The 23,731-nt window shown below is 37.0% G+C and overlaps 1 protein-coding gene across 1 annotated transcript; it reads right to left on the reverse strand.

Annotated features, from left to right (window-relative positions):
• Positions 1-192: 192 nt before the first annotated feature.
• Positions 193-22,219, reverse strand: LOC150094653 (uncharacterized). Its single transcript, XM_090411485.1, has 4 exons — positions 22,022-22,219; positions 18,976-19,113; positions 13,265-13,521; positions 193-381 (listed from the first exon to the last, which is right to left on the reverse strand). Exons 1-4 carry the CDS (start codon positions 22,089-22,091, stop codon positions 313-315), a joined length of 534 nt encoding a protein of 177 aa, XP_090267611.1. The 5' UTR covers positions 22,092-22,219; the 3' UTR covers positions 193-312.
• Positions 22,220-23,731: the final 1,512 nt, after the last annotated feature.

Genomic DNA, 23,731 nt, shown 5'->3' on the forward strand with positions numbered 1-23,731 from the left:
TGTAATGCAATATTGCAAGCTGATTAAATAAAATTATTCTTATAGGATCCTAACAAATATTTGATATTTTAAATTTATATAATAAAAAGGAGTATTAACAGGAGAATTTCATTTCCACTTGTCAGGTTTTATGTACTGAGGCTGGTGTGCTATTTGGTATGACAACAAATTATTTTCACTTACAAGATAAGATTCCTTTTTTAAAATAACTTTATTCAGTTAATTACTACAGGGACTTTCCTTGAAAATTACAATAATTTATCCTTCGATCTGAACCAAGTATGAGATTTTTGTAACTCAACTGAAGAAGCCTTAATTAAAAGTGATGTAATTGATCGCAAAGAGGCCTTTGTCGTATGAGGTCTTCCCTTCGACAATGAGCTGTTAAAGAAAATATCGTTTAAAATTAATTATACAACATGGATGTATGAATCTTGCTTTAAAATTGCTTAAGTAAAAAGCTCCCAGTAAGTTACTACGCTTCTAAATGCTTCTATTTATTATTAGACGTACACATATTACAATCAATTCATAAACTGGCCACTTTATTGGAACAAAGAACTAATAAGCTACTGGCATTTTTTTTTTTTTTTTTGCCTTTTTTCCCTGACTAGACTCTAACAACACGTAAGCATCTTAAGTCGTTTAATGGTCCCGAAGACCATTTTCCTTCACATCAATAAAGGTTTTGTAAATGTGCGATAATGATTAAAAAGTGAAGCACTTTAGTTATTTTACTTCCCGTTCTGTTATCCTTTTAGTGTACCTCCTGTTCTGACCACTTTGCCAGAACAGTACGGAAATCAAGCAATTAATCATTCTTAGCAAAAACAGCACTTGCAACTTTCTTGGGTTCATTTTTGTGTACGCTTGACAGTTACAAAACCTATATTCACTCATGTACTATTTCAAATCTGACATTGAGTATGCTCATAAAGTGGCATTATACTATATGCACAAGAAATAATCGGTAATCAGTTTAAATATTTCGATCTCATTATTATTATACTGCATCTTAGAGGTCATCTTCTTTTTAAAATAACACACTAGAAGTTACAATATCTCACTGATCTGAAAAGGAAATAAGTAAACACCTGTGTATTACATTTTTATGAAAATTTGCCATCAAATAATGTTTAGGAAGGCATAATACTTATAAAAACTATTTTAATGCGACCAGATTTGCATTAACAAAAGTTAATCGATTGTTTCATCCAGTTTTTTTTTGCTAGTAGTGACCATTCCTGTGACCGAGAATTCCAAATTCTACATGTATTCGGGAAATGAGGTTGAGTACCGTTGATGCCCTTTAATGCACTGGTGATCCGTTGTTCAAGATCGTCCCAGAAATCTTTGAAGATCGCATCCCCATTACTGGATACATATATTTATTTATTTTTACTACAATCTGGACAAATTCTGGTATTCCAAAATTGTTAATGACTGATAATGTGCATTATAGGAAGGAAAATGTGCATTAAATAAGTGTGCTTTATGAAAAGGCAATGCATGTTTTTAAAAATAGCTTTAAAACTTTCCAATTGTAATAATATGGAATCTGTACTTTACAATCGTATAATATTGTATAATCTTATACGATATTATACGATTTCATTCAAATTTATACTCCTTAGAACCTAGGGAGTATAAATTTGAATTAAAAGAACAAATGGATAAAGGAAATAAAAGGATAAAGCAGTTCTTATCACCTGGGGCCTAGGTGATAAGAACTGCTTTATCCTTTTATTCCCCCCCCCTCCATTATTGCATTATAGCTCCAAATAGTAACTAAATCCTTTAAATTTATTTAAGTCAAGGATTTTTTATATTTAAAAATTCTAAAAAAACGAACCCACTAATATTTTTTTTCTTCTTCACTCAAAGAGCTTATCCCTTCATTCCCAACTTTTAGAAATCAGTAGGCAGACAGTATGTAGATCTCGAATGAGCTAGCTATCAACGATTTCGAGACTTTGGCTGGAAGCACGACAGGCAGCTAATTGCACCATCTCGTATTCCTAACACCTATTGGTATTATTTTCTGCATTAGTGGGATTTAAAGATTTAGTTTTATTCGTGGCAACTCGGATTAATAACTGGAGGAGTTTTCGAGCGAAGCAGGAAAAATTGCTTATTTGCACCAAAGATCGGTTAACTCGGAAAGCGGTTGGAAAGAAAGTGTGTGCGCGGCGGGGAGGGGGGGGACTAGAAAATGTTAGTCTAGTTGCCGAGTATATTCGATTCCATGTCTTTCTTCTGGTAATGCGACATTGTTCGTCATTATGTAAGAGAAAGCGTTATCGCAATAGGCAACCTGTCATTATTTAAACATTCTCGTTATGAATAAGTATGTTCAGTAAAGCAATGATGTTATAAAATTCTTGGCTACATGGAAATCTTATGGAAATCATTCCAAAGAGCACCGTTGCAGAACTTAGTCTTATTTCACAACTGGATGAACTCTTCTCAAGAACGAAAACTTCGTTACTTTCTGTGGCATTCATAAAACGTCGAAGAACATTACTCGATTTTATCGAAAAATTCAGATTTTTTTCTTAGATTTTATTGTCAGAAATTTAAAAGCATCACTAGCCGTTCATTTAGTTATTTAGTGCGATACAGCTGCTTTCTATGACTTTGAATTTGCCAGTGGACTGGCAACCCGGTAATACTGTACTTTGTTGAGTCTTGTTGTGCTACTAATAAAATAACTTGAAGCGGTGTAATATAACGATACCGTTTATCTTGAATTACGGAAAAAAATAATTAAGAAGAATTAAAACGAGTTCAGATTTTTAAAAAAAAATGTGACATGATTGGGATACTAAATGTATTTAGATTTACAAAGTCTCGTGGGCAGGACGTTTGTAATTTTAGCCTTTAGCTTTGTTTTCGAAAAAAAAAAAATGAATGTTCTGATAATTATATACTTATTTGTTTAAATGCAGAATCTTTATAAAGAATTTATGTTCCTTTCCCGTGGACCAATACCTTATTAATGATTTTGACTTAACACAAATAACTGAATTCATCAAGTCTTATGTCATCAAATCTTGTTTTATACCTGATAATTTTTAAAAAAAATTATTTCCAGTGGTAGATATATAAGTCATTGCTATTAAGATTCTCTCCCATTTAGTATCTATTTATTTTTCTCCACTTTAATCACTTTATAACATGTTACTATGCTCAGTAGTGAAAGGTTGTAGCTATTATGGTTACTATGGCGAATTGTATGAAATTGGTCTCGCAGACTTTATCATTTTTCTTATGTAATCAGATATATTCTTATAAAGTTGGATATAAAATTCTCTTTTTTCCATTGTTCTAGTATTTTTTCCTATTCCTTTCTTTGAATAGCTGATATACTGTAGATACTGGTTTATTTATTTATTTATTTTTATCTTCCATGTTTTGTTTAATTCTATTGTTATCTTCACTGGGTGGATTTACTGTTTGTTCTTCATGGTTTTAATAACTATTTTCTCTAATACCAATCTTGGAATCCTCCAGTAATATTTATTTCGGTGCTTTCTTCTCTTATTCTTTTCCCAGTATCTCTGTCCTCTGTTACTAATTCTGGACGCTTTTTGAAATATTCTGCCTGTCTGTTAAGCAATCTCACAAGAGGTACCTCGCTGTTCCTCTGTTCAAGGTCAGATTTGGTTCTACATTTCAGCTGATAACCGTGTGGTCTGACAGGTTTTGCACTTCCTCATTCGGACGGAGAAATAAAACACCTGTGCACGAGTCTGCTGATAAATATGATAATATAATAGCTGATTTGGCATTCTGTAGCATTTATTCAGTATAACAATGTAAGGCAATTTCATCATGTATGAGCTCATATCAGCTGTTATTTCTCGTTATTCGTAAGTGTATTTTAAATATTTCAAGAAATAGTAGATAAATGATCTGTGCGAAAATGCCACGTTCGTTTCTTAATAAAGTTCCATCTAATTCAAAGTGCTTTATGCACATCAAGTTTAACTATGCAAAATAAGTTCATTTTCATTTAATGAGTCCATAAGGGTAACTAGTGTCTTCAGTCTGAAGATCCCCAGGTTGCTCCTTTTAAAGTTCTGAGTCATGGGCTCGACATTGCACGGTATTGCAAATAAATAATGTGCACTATAAACCTGGGAAAGCACTTACAATAAAAACTACTTTGGTCCGAAGTTGCTTGAAATTACGGCCAAAGCAATTAAGGTTCTGTTTATGACTTAATTGGTATGTTCTTCTGGCTACTCTGCCTGTTTTGCGGGATGAAATTTCTGAGTTTCCAAAAGGAACAAAAGTTGATCTTGATTAGTAGCATATTTAATAAGCAGTCAATACCACAAGTTTTCAAGTGAAGGGAGAGTTGGTCAGTATTATATAGATTTAAAAATGGATTTTCATACAGCAAGCAAGATGACAATTCAAAAGAGCACACACACACAGTTGATTGAAATAATATAGTGACCTCACAACCTTAGCAGTATGAGGGGGGGGGGGAGAAGATTACAATCAAATCAAACCCAGTAAGAGATGTACCCTCCCTCAGGTCAGTGGTACTAAATTAAGGATCCCTCCTTCAAGTTGCATGACTTAGTCGCTTAAGCATAATGAACGGGTATACTGAGAAAAGCAATCGTTTCTTCGTATGTGAGCAACGCTTAGTAACTGCAGCCACACAGGTCTCTTCAAATACTAATTTATTAGAAGGGAGGGAGGCAAGTTATCAATATCACAGTATTATATGCCGTATATTTTTTTTTTACAGCAAGCTATCCACTGAAGGACTAAAGTCTACAATACACGTGTTACGACGCATTACGAATATTCCAGGTTGTGCAATGGGTTAGATAAACACAAAACTCCTACAATGGATACAGATTTATTTATTTGTTTTAAGTATATCTCTTTTATGCAAAATATAAATGTCATACAGGCATGCAGTTGATTTGACCGTTTTTTTTTTTTGGAGGGGGGGGGGAATGATCAACGTTTTAATCTGATTCTATAGGTGATTCTAAAAGTGAGGTTTAAAGTTATTCTTACTTGCCAGCTGGTTTTTCTTTCCATACGGTACATCAACTAACCTACATTAACACAGATGTTGCACAGATAGTCTCTAATCTTGGTCAAATTAATTCGACAATGAGAATTTTCGATAAACTTCAACTGGAATTCCAGAACTCCAGCTGTATTTGACAAAATAAAAAGAAAAAAATCTGACGAATTTGGCGACGTTTGCTGCACAGTCCTCAAATATCAACGAGTCCAGGTAATTGCACCTTCCGCAGTGAACATTATGGAGGATTCCGAGTAAATGTCTCGCCCTCAATTTTGATAAATTTAAACTCTTATAAGGCATTACAATAAATGAGGAAGTGTTGCGTTATGAATTTTGCTATGACATGGATCATCTTGACGCAGATTTTTTTTTTTCATGTAAATCCAGATCATCACAGGTTAGAACCCCATAGTGCATCATGTGAATGAGGAAAGGTACCCCGAATTCTGTTCCGTGCTCCGCAGACCAATCATAGACCTTTTCAGGCCACTTCAGGCTTCAATGAGCCAGCTGGTGGTTTCACACAGGTGAAATTAAACTTCCACCTAAAGACATTCACAAAACATCCAATGCACGCTGGAGAATCCGACGCATTGCCTAATGGTTGAACGGGCGGACTATCGACTCAACTAACAATGAGACGAAGAGGCCAATAAAGATGCGACCTAACAATTGAAAATCAGTTTTGGTGAAGAGAAGTAAGAATTAGACGCAAAGAAATCTTTCATCCCCACTCATCAATGCAGAGAACCAACTTCAAGCGTTGTCCAGAAAATAAGTAATCGTTTGGGCTAAATGAAAGATGATATCCACTAGTATACCAAAACGTTTTGAAGGTTATCTTCTAATGGTATCATTTCTTTGTACTTTTTGTTTTTTGTAAAAAAATCCTTAAAACGTGAATCATTCGCTTTATATATGCAACATCCCAAAAATTAGACAAATACACATTCTTATTCTCCAATACTGCGTTCAAGTAAGAACTCTGCGCGGCAAGGTATAAAAAAAAAGTGGTTAACTAGGATTCAAGTCGAAGCAACCAAGTCTATGAATCCAGCTTAAGTATGTATGTTGTGTGGACGGTTTATCACATTTCCCTTCCCCCTACTCACATAAACACACATTTGAAAAAATTTTCAGGAGGTGTGAGCATAAAGGCAAGGAACTGCATTAGCTATTTAGGATACCGGAAATAATGGCATAGTTTACAGTTAACCGAATTCTAGCAAGGTGTTATCATAGGCTGCATGTCAACCAGTTCGTACAATTCAATACAAGATCAGCTGTAGCTGATGCCATTAAAAGATGGAAATGTAATGCTGAAAAGAACTCCCCTCCCCCAATTAAAAAAAAAGTGACAAAAAGAGACCGGAATGTAATAGTAGAGTTGTGCGCTCTCCACTGTGCATTAGCACAAGTCCAGCATTACAACAGGTTTGCATTCGACTTGGGTCGGGCAATTTTGGCGTGATTAGACAGCTCCACACGAGTTTCCCAGCTGATTCTCGTTACTGTTGGAAAACTGTGATAAGAAGAGTGCATACTTGTCAAATCGGATGGAAGGGTACTGTAACTTTCGGAATGTTATTTACCAGAGTTTATCTTCCCGTCTATTAAGTGTAGTTCGGAAGTAATTATTGTGTGGGATGCTTTTCCTGTTTTCCTGTGTGCCCTTTTTTCACAGTTTCCGAAAATATGAATACCGTATGTTATGGTAAACTTCTGTATAGCCACCACCACTGGCGGTTCAATAGAAACATCAGAACCGTGTGCAAGAACAATAATATACTATATCACACTGCCTGGTTATGACGACATGGTTCGATGAAAAGAGGGTGCAAAAGTTTCGAGTGACCAGCAGAGAGTCATTTAAACTTGTATAGTACGTTTGCGAAGAGCAAAAACGTTAATTGAAGAGCGAAATGAACTTATTAAATTCAACAGAAATACTGACTAACATTTTATGGGAGGAACGGACCAAAATACTTGTTTCCACTTAATGGAAACTACCATCTTTAATCCTGGTAGCATATGAGCCACCGTACTTTCATAACAAAATGATCACAGTGAATGTGTGAAGAACAATATTTCTCAATCAAGTCAATCCCACTTTCTCGAGGTATAGCCTGTTGCCACCAAAGGGGCACTACCGCTATCAGCGAGCAATCCCGCCGTCAAAATGAGTCAGAGGAAATGCAAACCATGATTTCCCAAAGGATGTGCCAGGGTGGTCCATAAATGCTATCGTAAGTGGCTTGAGACAATAACTGCAAATGAGTCCTGAAACATTTTCAAAACAAACATTAACAGTACTAAGCTTACCTCTGAAAGGGTTAAATGTAGAAAAAAAACAACTTGCCGCCTGGAAATTGTGCCTTCTGGTCCTATTCAAAAAGCTGTTGAGCGCAATATCTGCCGATCTGTCTCCGGCATCAGTCTCTCGTTTAATTGACATTATGCGAAAGCCAACTAAAGATAATACAATATTCTTATCTAACTGCTCCATAGATGACTACGGTAATTACCTCCATTTCTACTTGGAATATTGTATCACATTCCTTCTGTGGCCTTCTATCAGAAAGTCAGAAGTCGTGAAAAAACTGAATACCAAAAACGCTCCTGATTATGATGGTATTAATCCCACTAACCGTGCTCAAGAAATGTGTTCCTGAACTACTGCCTGTGCCTCATCATCTCTTTCCTATATTCTACTCAGCCGACATTCATCCCACAATAGAGAGCAAGCGCATACCATCAAACTATCAACTTATTGCTCTCACTGATATGGATACCTCAGACCAGATTCACGGCAGATCTAGCCTGCATCACTCACTTCTGAACATATGCCATGAAAAGGTTTGGTAAAACTTCTACTTACACTTTATGTTTCCAAGGCACTTGATAGAGTTTGACATCGAGACCTTCTCAGCAAATTCAAGGTTATGGTCTACTTTCACGCTTTGTAATTGGATTGCCAGTTTTCTCTAGGGACGTTCACTGTTATGTTATGGAAGAGGGTGTTCACTTTTCAGATTTTTTCCTATTAATGCATGTGTTTATCATGCGTATGAAATTGGGTCTTGGAGAAGAGTGGGTGGTCGTATTATGTGTATATGCCCCGCAAGTTGGTTGTACAGCAGATGAGAAAGATGAGTTCTGGAACGTGTTAGATGAAGAAATGAGGGAACTGGAAGAAAATGAGATGGTGATTGTCGGAGGAGACTTGAACGGACACATAGGGAGACAGAATAGAGACTGTGAAAAAGTGCATGATGCCCACGGAGTGGGAAGGAGAGACGGTTGTGGACTGCAAAGTCCACAACCATCTCTCCTTCCTGGTTCATCGTTCCCACTCCGTGGCCACCATGCACTTTTTCACAGTCTCTATTCTGTCTTCCTATGTGCCCGTTCAAGTCTCCTCCAACAATCACCATCTTATTTTCTTCCAGTTCCCTCAGTAGCGTTTGATCTAGCAATTGTGAACTCGTTTTTCTACAATATGGAAGAACATTTGATAACATTTAGGAGTGGTAACAACAGTTCACAAATTGACTACATTTTGACTAGCAGAAAACATCTTAAGGTTGTGACAAATTGTAAAGTAATTCCAACAGATCAAGTAGCACAGCAGCACTGACTGCTGTGCGCAGACTTTCAAATAAGATTGAAGATAAAAACCTCTGGATGCCATGGGATGAAGACAAGCAAGTGGTTTCGCTTAAAAGAGGGGAATGTGAGGAATCGTTTTAGGGAGAGGGTGTTAGAGAGGATTCCGGATGGACTGGAAAGTGTACAAGATTGGTGGAAACATAATTTAAAAGTAATCCTGAGTTGTGCAATCGAGGTGCTTGAAATCTAGAAAGATTAGAGAGCAGAAGGAGGGTTGATGGTGGAATAATAATGTACAAGTGGCAGTGACAGCTAAGAGGAAGGCAAAGCAGAAGTGGGATGTCAAGAGTGGAAGAAGACAGAGAGGTGTACAGAGAGAGCGAGAAAGCAAGAAGCCAGGAGAGTTGTGGCACAGGCGAAGGCCATGGCATATCAAGATCTGTATGATCAAATGTAGAAATAAAGCAGCAAAGGACATCTTACATGTGAGGCAGATCAAAGACGCTTTAGGAAGAGTATTAGGGAGGGATGTGGATATAAGAAACAGATGGAAAATATACTTTGAGGGACTTTTGAATTAGGAAAATGCAAAGACTCACAGAAAAGACGGGCAGCCTTCTGAGGGGATGGTGCAGAACTTCAGTAGAGTGAAAGTGATGGCGGCCATGAAGAGGATGAGGAATGGAAAATCGGTGGGCCCCGAAAGAATTCCAGTGGAGGCATAGAAGGCACTGGGGGAAGAGGGAATTGACCTGCTGTGGGACCTGTTCATGAAAGTTTGCCAACAGGAAAATATACCCAAGGAATGGAGGGAGAGTACTCTTGTCCCCATCTACAATGGTAAAGGGGATGCACAAGACTGTAAAAATTACAGAGGAATAAAGTTGATGTCCCACACAATGAAAATCCTAGAAAGGGTTCTTGATGGTAGATTTAGGAACGAGGTGGAGATTGTAAAGGAACAATTTGGCTTCATGCCTGGTAGATCAACAACAGATGATATCTTTGGGTTACGGCAGATGATGGAAAAGTATCGAGAGAAACAAAGGGAGCTACATCTGGCATTTATTGATCTGGAGAAAGCATACAATAGAGCGCCAAGGCAAGAGGTCTGGAGGTGTTTGAGGGAAAAGAAGGTGCCGGAGAAATATGTCAGGTTGGTGCGGAAAATGTACAGAAATGAAGACAAGTGTTCGGACCTGTCTGGGACAGACAGAAAGTTCTCAAGTAACAGCTGGCTTGCATGAATGGTCAGCATTAAGTCCGTTTCTGTTTAATATTGTGATGGAGGTGGTAACAGAGGAGGTGAGAGAAGATGCGCCTTGGACAATGTTGTATGCAGATGACATCGTGCTGTGTGCAGATTTAAGAGAAGCGGGAACTAAACTGGAAAGATGGGAAAAAATACTGGAAGAGAGAGAGGTATATGAGACTGAGCAGAAGTAAGACAGAGTGTATATGTTGCACAGTGGGCGGCGGACAGGAGACCGATCTGGAGCTGGAAGGTGAGAGACTTTAGATACTTAGGTTCAACAATGGAAGAAGAAGATGGAGGAGCTGAGAAGGAAGTGGGATGCAGGATACAAGCGGATTGGAGGAACTGGAGGGAGATGGCTGGAGCGTTATGCGATAAGAGGGTGCGGATCAATCTGAAAGGCAAAATCTCTAGGATAGTGAGGCCAGCTATCACATATGCTATAGAAACTGTGGCCCTGAGGAAAAATAATATCAGCGGGATGGAAGTAGCAGAGATGAGAATGCTTAGGTGGATGTGCATTGTGACCAGAAAGGATCGTCTGAGAAATGACTATGTCAGGGGAACAGTGAAAGTTACGAACTTAGGAGCGAAAATACAGGAGGCAAGGTTGAGATGGTTTGGTCATGTGATGAGGAGGGAGGACGAATATGTGGGAAGAAGGGTCATACAGATGGATGTGCAAGGAAGGCGGCAGCGTGGGCGGCCAAAGAAGAGATGGAGGGAGCTGGTAGAAGAGGACTTGAGGATGAAGAACTTGGATGTGGTGACAGCCCAAGACAGGAAGGTGTGGAGGAGACTCATATCAACAGTAACCACACTTAAGTGGGAGAAGCTGCAGAAGAACAAGAAGAATGCATGTGTTTATCAGTCAGTATCGACCATGCCCTTTGTTAGAATACCTGTGTCCAAAATCCGTCTAGGACGGTAAGAATCTTTATAAGGATTTTTTTCACCTGGAGAGTTAGCCAGTCTCATACCGTTTAGGCAAGGAAACTCAGCTTTTTTCATTCGCAAACAAGGCAAACCGGCCAGAAGAATGAACCCTATTGACAGTTTTGTCGATGAACGCACTGTCCATGCTTCCTACTCAAGCAACAAACCTTGCTGTGCTTAAAACATCTCAGCTCAAGGTCATCCATTATCAGTTCAATAAACACTTATCTCCACGCCAGCTCTGGATGGTGTGATAACAACTTAGTTATCTTTAATGCTTCAAAATAGAGTTTTCTTTTTATTTTCTTTGCAAAAAAACCTACTTCATCCTAGCCTTTCTTGCTACAAACATCATCAATTATGTAGCATTCTTAACTTAGAAAAAAAGCATTCTTTTCTCTCAATGAGTTACTTTCATCTTTCCAACTACTAACTCTGTAGAAATCCCAAACAAGCTCGACCTTGGAATACTATCCTCACATTTAGGGTTAAGAAGATTCTCTCCTACCGCCGTCTCACAAATGGTCAGTTTCCGCATTTTCTCGCATCTACAGATATTTCCATGGGCGCTCTTCGGCAGAAATGATATCCACTAACTAAAAGGATGTACGGGTGATTCTAACTCGACGTTATCTAAAGTGCTCCTGACCTCATTTTATCCCCACCAACTGTGCTCAAGAAATGTGCTCCTGAGCTAACGCTTGTACCTTGTCATCTCTACCCTACGTTATACAACAGTAGAGATGATTAAGGTCATCACCAAAACTGCTACTCCCAATCATTCTTCATTCCATACACTTCGATTCTGTGGAATGGCCTTGTCATGAAGTATTCTCCAATAGCTATAATATCCAGCGTTTGAAAAAGAATTTCAACAAATTAAGTTTTCTCTTGATCCCTGCTTACTCATGGCATTGATTTTCTATAGGCTGTACGGCCTCTCGTGTAATCATACATACACAGTAACATCCTCTTAACGATTCCCTATTTAGCTCTGGGTTTTCTGCGAAGACCAACATTCTGGCTCCTCATGTAAATAAAATGCCCTCCATATTCTCTCCTGAGCTATGGGTATTACTGTGTCTGTATATAAAGCGTAGTCAGTTAGGACATTGGTGAGGACAGGGACTTATTGGGTGATTATGAATTGGGAGTTGAAGTTAAGAGGGGGATATTGTAAAGGTAGCCAAACAGCACATCAGATGAAGGGGTTGTTGGAGAACACACTAACAAGCAGGGATAGGGAAGTTCCCCTACATAAGGCTTTAATAAGACCACATCTACTGCACGCAGATCTGGAAACCATGATTCCGTGGGGATGGTGAGGTGGTGGAGAGGATCCACAGGCGAGTGACAAAGATCGTGGTAAGTCTATGAGATGCTCCTTAAGAAAACAGATTTGCGGTCTGTGGGCTTCAAAAACTTGCTGATAGAAGAAAAAAAAAAGGAATGTGATAGGTGCATATAAGTTATTAAAGGATTTCGTCAATGAATGAATTGAAGAAGGGGCATGATAAGTATCGTGTGAATACGGGATCTTCCGCGATGAGTCTTCTGACTCCATGGAGATACCTGTATAATAATAAAAATGAAAACGAAGAATGAATATAAGTAGAATTTTATATTCATTTATATTACAATGCATTCTAAACATTGCTGTTTAGAAGCATTCTAAACATTGCTGTTTAGAATGCAATGCAATGAGCAGTGCGATAGGATATTCCTATCTCACGGCTCTGTGTGTGTGTGTGTGTGTGTGTGTGTGTGTGTGTGTGTGTGTGTGTGTGTGTGTGTGTGTGTGTAAAGTACAGATTTACTCTTAACCTGTCATGCAGTAGGATCGTTTCAAAACAGTTCTCTTTGGTGTGGTGATTTTCTCCTCATGAACTCGATACATCTAGTTATGAACTCGATACATCTCATGTTATACCTAGTTATATCTAGTATAACTAGGTATAACATGAGAAAAAAAAAAGTGTAGTAAACATTTCGAAACCACGATATGCATAACAAGGTATAAAGAAGAGACAATTTTGTTATATAACATCCATTCTGAAAGTTATCAATTTTAAAAACGTAGTATCTTTTCCGTAAACGGATAACGTGTCGTCCAAATAGCTTTACTAAAATCCTTTGTACTTATGTTTGCATTTATGAAGGAAAAGCTTCTGACTTTGACAAATGATACAGTTATTTTAATGCTTTCTTCAAGCTTTACCACTAATTAATCGTAATAATCGTTTTGTTGTTATTCTCTTCTCTAGTGGATACAAATGAATAAGCACACCAGAAGTGTCAAGTTGCATAAAGTGCACTGCTCTCAGAAATCTTGTATTTATGAGATCCTTTTATTTTTAATCTGTTTACAATACTAAAATATATACTGATAAAAAAAAAATTCTTACCCGAAGATCATACACAACGTTATAACATATTTTAGTATTCAGCTCCCAACGGGCAGAATGTGGTTTGTAACTGTAAACCTTCTGTATTTTGGATTGTGTATCTTCAGTATACACATTTAAAACTTCAGCTCCTTTTCCTTCAGAATAAAAGTTAAGAGTTGTGCATAGAGTACCGCAGATATCAACTCTGAAAAATTTGGTCATCATGCGACCTCCTACACCCATGCCAGTGCTGGCGTTCAGAACCATAGCATAACCTACAAAGAAATATATAATTACCAAACTATACGAATATAATATAACTGGAGTGCGATTATCAGTTTGGGATAAAGCAAATAAACCATTAGGAAACACTGTCTTTAGTTTCTTAATAAGTGATTATAAACTAAGTTTATGGAGCCACCACTTCAATCCAAGCCTTCAGAATGCTGAAAATCAACATTTCTAATAATTTAAACTAAGTTTGAGGGATGGAAGTTAAGGGGCTGCTACATAAAGCTAAGACCATTAATGAATTATTAATGATGTTTAAGAAATTAACAACGAAAACGATATAATAACTATAAATAACTTCACTTCTTGTTTCCAATATTTCTCCAAAATATTTCTCTATAATTGGCAACATTAGGGGAATAATCCAATAGTATCAACATGCACCCAGTCAGAAATGCTATTGTATTATTCCCCTGATGATACCACTTTAACTTTGCTTCTTATTTCCAATATTTAGTCAAAGTTATTTAGCTATTATATCGTCTAAGTTGTTAATTTACTTAAACAACATCATGAATAATAAACAACATATAAGCTTAAAAACCAGAAATAATCAATTGCTAATACTCCGAAACAGGAGCTACGTCAATTATAGGATTCAGATAATTCTTTAAAACTGTTGTAATTTAGTCCATAAGATGGCCAACCTGTGGCACGCTGAATGATTACAAGTGGCGTATTAGACCTTAATGATATAATAAAAAAGTAAGCCTATTTATGCAAAAAGTATTAACATAAACCGATTTGTAGAAAAATAAGCTAAAACTTAGTAATTATTTTTTAAAATGCACATCTTTTGCACGTTCACTTGTTTGATCCTGAGGCGTCAAGCATTAGCAACAGCGGCGTGTAACAGGTTTTTGTCAGTCAGTTTACAATTGAAACTCGTGCGCTACGGAGTTGCGCTCTGTTTGTCCTTTATGAACATTTATAGTCGTACTCTTTCGAAAATTAAGCCTTGTTTTTACATTCAGTCATCAATCACAGTCAGTGCCGTAAGGAGGGCGTGGCGAAAGAGGCGCCCGCCACGAGTGTAATTAGGTTTGGGGCGCAAAACGTAAAAAATGTCATAAAAAAAATCAGCTAACGCCTTTTTATTCCCGTATACGGGGAGTAGGCGAGGCCATTTAGCCCTATCTAACTTTTGGAGACTGAGTGGGCAGTTCAATCTCCACTGGTACCAATCAGAGATAGATGGCCCAAGGCTATCACTAATTAAGCGGTACTCAGTGAAGAGAGACGGCTCAAATGTGCCGCCATCTCGTGGTCCCTAACCCTAACACAATATATTTAATGTCTGAAATAATATGGGTTCTATGGTCAATTTTCTTGAGTTTACAGGACGAAAAACCCGAGTTTCCGGGGAGAAAAACCTGCTTGCCCGTGCCAGAGATCGACTAACTCGGGAACCGGTCGAAAAAAGGCTTAGAAAAATTTCCTCTAGTCGCCGACTAAACTCGAAGCCAAGTCTTCCTTCGTGCGGCCAAGCGCCGTGGTTGGCAAACGCCACATCCACTGAGCTACACACGTAAAAAATGTAAAAAATAAAAATAAATAAATAGATATAAAAGTCCGGTATTTTATATTGTATTTTTAAATTTCGGCAATACGCCGCTTTAGACACACAAATTCTGCAACACACTGCACCTCATTTTGACGGGGTTAATAGTAAGTATTTAACATATTGCATTTAGTAAAATTTAACTTGTTACATTTAAATTTTTGTCATCTTTGGGTTAGGGGGAAGCAAGTTAGACACTTGCCACACAGGCGCTTCATACCCCTCGTTACTGTACTGATCACAGTTCAAAAGAAAAACAGAAGTGATAGTAAGCGTTAATTCAATGAAAAGTGGGAAAACGAGTTCTTATTTATAGTAAACGTCAGGCAAACCGTTGTGCATTGTTTGTGAAAACACTTTCTCACATAATAAAAGATGATCTTAATAGACACTATAAATAAAACACAGCAGATTGAAATTGAAGAAAAACTGAGGCTTGGGTGTGAGTGCTTTGGTCCGAGTTACTACGGAGAGAGAAAATCTTGTTCTCATATTAAATCAATATATCATATCTATATTAACATATTTTACTGGGAGTTTTAAAGGATACTAGAGTTGTATGACACATCTTAACTCTTACGCGAAAAAAATGGCGCACGGAATGAGATAGGTTGGCCACCCCTGGTTTAGTCTATAAAAGCTTTTACTCAAATAGTGCCACTGCAACTAAACAAAATCATATTATAATTAAGATGATTTGTTTCGTGATGATTACAATATATAAAAATATTAAATACGTGATTTAAGTATTATAATATACAATTATTAAAAATATGTGTTAAAGATATTCACATCTACAAAGATTTACTGTTAAGAATCAAAAATTCCATCTGAGCTGATGTAAAGAGAATGCACGTTTTTTTCCAGTCAGACTGACATTCAGTATTTAATGTAAAAGCTCTTTCTGCATGTATGCATGTCTCATCACTACTAAAAGCAATTTTCTGTATTATCCGTATAGAATTTCGGTGTAGATTTTAATTTGAGTATAGATGTATTTGACTAAACACTGCATCATGCGTAACACTAAGTTAGCAGGAGCACTGTCAGAGTGAAATGCCTATTCGCTAGATTTTTGCATTGCGAAATAAAGATACTGACTACCAAAGACTGAAGAATGCAGAAATGCAACGTCTACGATAATAGTAAATTGTCCAGATGGGTCCGTGCATGCATGACACTACTCGATACTTGTTTCGGATCGGATTGTTCTAAAGCTAATATATCATAATTATTTCCCGATATACACATTCAAGGAATATATTGGTTACTATTAGTACTAAATAATTTTGTTATTACTTATTTCCGATCAACTGTTTTCATCCAAATTATTCTGTTATTTGTCAGGCCACTCCAATATTACTAGATCTTGCATTTCTAAGGAAATACTAACTTCATTAATCCACCTGAATCGTTTTCGTTCTGGATATTGAGGTGATCGCTTTTCTTCTTCGAACTATCATTATCATTGCTATTTAAATGCATTTCAAAAGAAGGTCTGATTTTTTTGGTTAGCTAATGCAGAGAGAGAGAGAGATCATTTTCCTATATGGCGAGTTGTCAGAAAGGAAGCAGCATTTCCTCTTTATTTTACAGTTTTAGTTTTCCACCTGCAAAATGTACGAAGCAAACTGATGGGAGTTTGCTCAAAATGCATTTGTGTTAGACCAGTCTCTGACACATCAGGAAAAGCAGCTTCGCATTCTCTTTTTCAAGGAACTTTTCCATTGCACTCTTCAAAAATTGAGTAAAATAAACAAGATCTTCTTCAGTTTGTCTATTACATAATTCATACCGATTAGCTGAGAGGCTTACAGATTATATGGAAATCAGTTTTTAATGATTTCCTCATTATTTTTGGATGTGGGCAAGCGCAATGGAAGATAACGAGTGGCTTCAATTTTTGGAGAAAATATGTGATGAGCCAATTTATAACATAAATGCAGAAGGAATAGGAGAAAGGTTAAAAATATGTTTTTACTATATGAGGATTAATCAGAACCACAGGTATCGAGAAGAATTTCGGATATCGCCAATTGTAGCTGTTTGAAAAAGGTCACTTTGGTTGTTACTCAGAATTTCACAAATAATGTAAATACTTAGTAAAAGAGAAAAAAATGTATCGGTTATCAATGTTCTTCAGCCACAATGACAAAAAAGTCATTTGTTAATGCAATGGATAGAGAAGGGAAAAAAGTAGAGTTGTACTGAAGTTGTGAAGTTTTTGCAGAGAACTAGAAATCACTTTCAGTGATTTCTAGTTCTCTGCAAAAGTTTTCAAATATGGTATACCCATTTTCATTAAAGACTGCCGGTTGCTGTTGTTAGAGAATTAGGAATTAGCTCATATTAGTATTCAAAGTATGATGTCGACGAGAATAATTTTAGGACGATTTGAAATATGAAGATCACGCGATAATCCAGCACTGGACAGGATGAGCCTAAATGTTGGTTCTAATTGAAACTATTATCATGTCAAATGAGACAAGACTGAAAATGACTACATGAGAAATAGTCTGTAGAATAACCAGTTTTCTGTACCAAGCTGCATAACGGAAAATATCGGAGAGCATAATGCTGGATCTATAATGGTGCACGTTATCTTGATCGAAGGAGCCATTACAAGTGGCGTAAACCGTCATCACAAAAGGCTATTCCTGTCTATAATGTTTTTCTGATATCCTGTCTGTCTATATTCGATGATGATCGAAAGCGATCAGAGGCCCAAATGTTAGAGAAAATCATACAATAAACTATGGTACACACCGCGAGCTTACAGCATTCCTACTACAGGCTGGTAATGTAGTACAGCTTCGACAGGGAGGAAGGAAGTCTGGGTTTCTAGAAGGAAATCTATGTCATCAGACCAGACAGCCTTTTCAAGTGATCAGTTTTTGTAATTTTTATCCACCACACGCGTATTTTTCTGTTGTTGTTGTGTAAAAAGAATGAGGGGTTGCTTTACAAGTCTGTAGGCTATTCTCAATGAAGTCTGATCACTACATATGTGACATCCAGCTTGTAAATAGCGCTATTTACCAGTTTTCATGCATAAATATCTGAAATTATTACTCAATATATTGCGATAACAACCTATAAAAGGGCTATAATTTTACACGAATTCCGTTGATATTAATATCAGTACTCTGAATGGCTAATGGTTAGATAATATGGAAACTACTCTAGAAATCAAACGTGGAACTTTTTCAAACCACTTCACACCTCTGATAAGCAGGATCGCGGTCTCTCAATGAGCGAAGAAATTCACCTACCACCTAAAGACATTCACATGTATGCCCATCGTGGAAGTCGAACAAACAGCATGATGGGTGGAGGAAGGATATATCAACTATTCGCCAACATTTGGATTATTACTCCATAACAGACTGAGTAGGAGAATGGAGATTGTCACCATAACTGAATATCTCAATTTCACCGAATGCCTATATTGCCACCATCCTATGATGAAATACGATGGTAACAACGTTGACATTCAGTGAAATTAAATAGTGTATAATTTCTTGGTAAATGAAATAAATATGCAGCCAAATTATACAAATTAATTATGAAATCTCTACATTATTTAATTTCAATTACATATCTGTACACATTGATATCATCTTTCATTCTGATACTATACCATCACGAAATATTTCTGATGGCTATGAAGATTAATATTATTTGGTAACAAATATCAACAGTATTTCGAGTTCCTTGAAGTACAGTTTTAGGGTGAGAAACTGGAGAATAGTTAGCAGCGAAGACCATTATTAAGTAGATGCTTTCTAAACAAGTGCCGAAAAACAAGAAGAATCTACTAACAATACTAAACTTTACAACAGCAAAGCAGATATACGGCGAAATATGGGATACTCACCTGACGTGCCACCGAAAGTTCCATCTATCCGTTCCCATCGACCAGGCATTTTATTATCGTTTTGAATGCCACAGGCGTCGTTTTTAAAGTCACACGACCACCTCTCTGGACTGCGTTTGACACGAACATCTTTGGCCCCTGGAGAAAGTTGAACAAAACAGTAAAGTGAACAGTCGATATCGGATTGCTCTTAGATAAATATTTTATTCTTAATTATTTTCTAAGAAGGTCGATGATTGAATCGATAAAAATGGAACAAACTAAAGAAACCTCCGTCATTTTTGCACCACTCGTAAAAGAAAAGAATTTTCGGCTATCCCTTCAGCTTTTATCAATGTTTGAAAATGCATTGCCTTTTCTTTTTTCTTTACGCATACTGGGGGAGTTCAGAAATTTTTTCAAGCACTGCGATTACTTGTGTTCGCATGAATGACACCGCTCTAAATTCATTTTATTAAAAACTGATATCTGTAGTTTCTTCTAAAACAATCTCACTTTTCTACTTTGGATTTGATGATTTCTTACACTTGATTATAGTGTAAGAAATTCATAGTGTCTAATAAGCTGAATGAGAAACTGGAGTCTGACTTCGGTTACTAAATATATGCTGTATATTTAATGATGACTGCAAGGATATATTTTGTAGATAACCGCGGGATAAAAGTTGGGGTTTGCAGTGGAGTGGGTATATACGGCAGTATATAAAGGCCCTTATTCCTGTTATAATTAGTTCAATTATTTGATTAGAATGTAGCAGCTGTTTGAATTGGGAGAACGAAAACAGTAATCGAAATTGTAAACCAGAAAAAAAAAAAAATACACACACACACACATACAGTATATGAAATTGCATCCTACAGTCTTGTACTACTTTTTGAAGTGAATTCCGCCCACGAAACGGGTGTAAACTTGCATATTTTTCTTCAAGTCATGCAGAAAAATACACAAAACTGATCTGCATATTAAAACTTCATATGAATACCTAATACGGGAGAACTATCACAATTACATGCAGACACGTCTCCCAGAAGTATTGTAACATAAAGATGAAGGAAGTAATGAAAGGAAGAAGAGAGAGAGAATTGAAAATAGGCTTTACGAAATACATTTATCAGGAATTACCGCAGTGACTAAACCAAGTACAGCAACAGTCATTACTACTCTTATTATTACATGAATCGTTTGGGCCAAATTTCTACGTGCTGTAACTCCGTCCCGTGTTGAAAACGCTATCTGTGATGTTTTATTCGACAGAGGTATTCAACAGCCTAAGGAAAGCCAATTAAGGAAAAAATAGCACTTTGACAATAGTGAAAATTGCCAAATGGGAGGGGGGGGATGCTTTCCTCGTCTTTCCCGAGACGGCTTTCACATCGCTCAAGAGATTCTGGAGAAATATATCTGTTCCTAGCATTTCCTAAAGAAATTTAAAAATTCAGACCAATCGGACTAACGCAAAAGGGTAGGTTTTTATCTAGTCTTACACGCGATTGGCAGGGTTTTTACTCCAGGAAACTAGGCTCTTTGCGCAAACCAGATATATAATACACGCGAGTAATAGACTTGCTTCGACCTTAACTCCAGCCAAATTGAACTCTTAGTATTTTTTCTTATATCAAACTCATACAGAGAGGTAGAAGAACCTATAGGCACATCAATGCTGTATCTGAGGTGCAGGTGAGGATTGCGAAAGAAAAAAACCTACTGATTTGCTTGATGAGTTTGATGTTGTACTTGCTCGGGAACACTTATGAGGGAGGCGGTTCCAGAGGACCTGAGGTACATGGAATAAAGGAATAAGAGCAGGTTCGAAGCGTCTACAATTCGATTGAAATGGGCTATTATACATCAACTACTAGTGTTTTAAGAAGCCCAAAGGGCGGAGGAATGACGGAAACAAGTTCAGTGGAGCAACATCAGTATAGAAATACTGCATGAAAGACAGAGGTGAAATAGTATGTCTGCGAGATAGTGGTATGAATTGAGTCAGTGGAGGAGGAATCATCTGTTATCCAGATCGTTCCCCCACTGGATAGTACCAAGAAGTTTAGGTAGGGTTTTAGGTGTACCTACCCCTAACATGTGAATGGTATTCTAATGATGTGCGGATTTATAGAGTAGCTGGATGGGTGAAAGATGGTCATAGTGGAAAATAATGCCTAGTGTTTTTGGAAGCCGAGGAAGCTAATGATGTGTTGAGTTTATGGCAGAAGGGACAACAGGTTAGTTAAAGGTTTATTATCGCAAGGACATCAAAAGTCATACTGCGGCAAACCAAAGGTTATAGTAGTACATAACAGAAAGTAAATGTCAGTGAAAGCAGAGAGAGATCTGATCTGTCTGGTGATTTATGATTATGAAATGTGGGTAATTACTGCGGGTAAAGGCAAGAACGGGGATCTGAAAGCCCATTTTGTGAGAATGACAATACTGCAATTTGGTAGCATCGTCACCTACGAAGCTACCAACAAAATGGTATAGAGATTGTTTGAAGTACTGATTAGAGACGTTCTGGAAGTTTGAGATGTTTCTGCACTGCACGGTTTGTTGAATGAGTAAGACGAATGTAGTGCAATCATCAGCAAAGTTATGAGTAGGATTATTAGGGTATCTTAGAGCCCTGAGACAATCCTGTATTGATGGATAGCTCCAAGAGAGGAAGTTATGCACCATGACAAATAGCAGCCGATCAGACAGAGATCATTGGCTATCCAATTACAGAGAGTGAAATGCATACCAAAGGATGGAAGTTCACTGAACAGGCCTCGATGCTAGACGTGACTGAATGCTCTAGTAATGAGTATGATTTTCATAAGATTAGTATTTTTGTAAGTAAACATAATTTAAAAAGGTTACTATGGAAGCTAAACAACAGGCTGAGAGAATTTCATCGGTAAGAATTTTCTCCGCCATTTATTTACTAGTCCCCATTACCTTGTTTCAAAGTTTGGAAAGAATCCAGTTATTTCAAGCATCAGTTTTAGGGATTCTAAATTTTATAATTAACTGATAAAAATGTAAAAATGAAATAAATATATTAACTTACCATGTGGAGGGAAGGAGCCAGCAAGTCCTGCGATGACAACCAGACATAAGACAGTAACTGTATGTTTCATAGCTTAAAGGAAATCCGCTCCAGCTATCTTAGAGAACAGTAGCAGAAAATATAGTGTTTCTACTGGTTTCAAAATGTGAATATTAGTTATATAATACATAACAGGGAACTAGTTTATCAAAGTAGTTCCCTGTTATGTACAGGGAATTAGGAACATATAAACATCAAAATGTTTATCAAACTACGATAAAGCGAATATGAGTAAAGTTCCTTGTTTTATCAGTAAAGGTATTATTCATAAATCTGTCTGTTTTTAGAACTCTTTACATGAAGTAATCGTAATGGCTCTGCAGGTCACTGTCTGTACTCACTGCCTCAAACAGTTAAGTTTCTTCATTGAATTCTAAATTTTCAGATTTAGAAAATGGGATTGTTCCATACTATAATTGCATTAGACATCCCAGGATGCCATACAGTCACTCCAAACCGATGACTACGAATTTTCTTCAGGTGATCCCTTATTCTTAACTTTTCTTGACATCTCCCCACTCCAACTCTGAAAACTCGTCAAATCTGACATATTCATCTCACTGATAGTATGCCACTTCCTTTTTACCAGGTTTACATTGAACGTATCATAATTTCTGACTATTAGATCCACCATAATTGATCTATTATCCTGTACAGAAATTAGGATGAAAATAAAGCAAACTTTCACATGTATTTTGCATATATTACATTGTAATATCTTCATTACACGTTATTCAGGTTAAGTTGGTCTGCTTGTTTTGCTCCTGAAAATAATAGACCGGCTGTTGTATTGCGCATTCGACAAACATACAGCATGTGGAAAAATCTATTTTCATCGACTGGACATCGGAAGGAAAAACCACTTAACATCCTTATGAAACACTTCGATATACCGAATGACAAATGTCCGGTCAATGGGAACGGATAGCTGGAACTTTCAGAAGTACATCAAGTGAGTGATGCAGGTTTCGACACACACTTAATACGAGGATTGAAACAGTCCGGAAATGCTCCTCCCCTCAGCGCAGATCAGTGAGAACGTGAGAGAGTTTTAAATATGTAAACATTTCGGGGAAATCAAGATCTTTTTCTTAGACAATATGTGTGTATATCAGTAAACATTACAAGCGACAGAAAACTCAGAAGGAAAGATCCCCACCTCTTCATTCCAGTTTATATTTTCTTCTGATTAGGGGGAAATAAGACCTTGAAACATGTTATCCCCTCCCCTACATTACTCCTTCACTTTATAGATATATCTTATGCTATCAACACTCACCTACATCAGAAGAGAACTGAAGGACGAAAAAAATGCTAATGCTGCCTTTCTACTTCCTTTTTTTTAAAAAAATTTCAAAGTACACTCAGAGGTTAATTATGATTTTGTTTCCTCTTTTTTTGAAAGTTTAATGTAGCATTATTAGGTGCGTGTCTTAGCACGTTTAAACAATTTATCAATTGATCTTCAGAGGATTAATTTATGTGTGAAGATCCAGGGCTGTTAACTATAAAACAACAAACAAGACAAGCCAAAATAAAAATAAAAAAAAAACATATACTAAGAAACCCAGTGTATCGTTATTGTCATTTTACAAATTCCGTGATGAGAATCGACTTCGATGTGTGTGTGTGATACTATCTGTATTATCAACTTATACCATGAAACCTACC

The sequence above is a fragment of the Typopeltis vanoorti genome, chromosome 21 (assembly GCF_054136105.1).
Source record: "Typopeltis vanoorti isolate ZY-2024b chromosome 21, IOZ_Tvanoo_1.0, whole genome shotgun sequence".
Classification (NCBI taxonomy): Eukaryota; Metazoa; Arthropoda; class Arachnida; order Uropygi; family Thelyphonidae; genus Typopeltis; species Typopeltis vanoorti.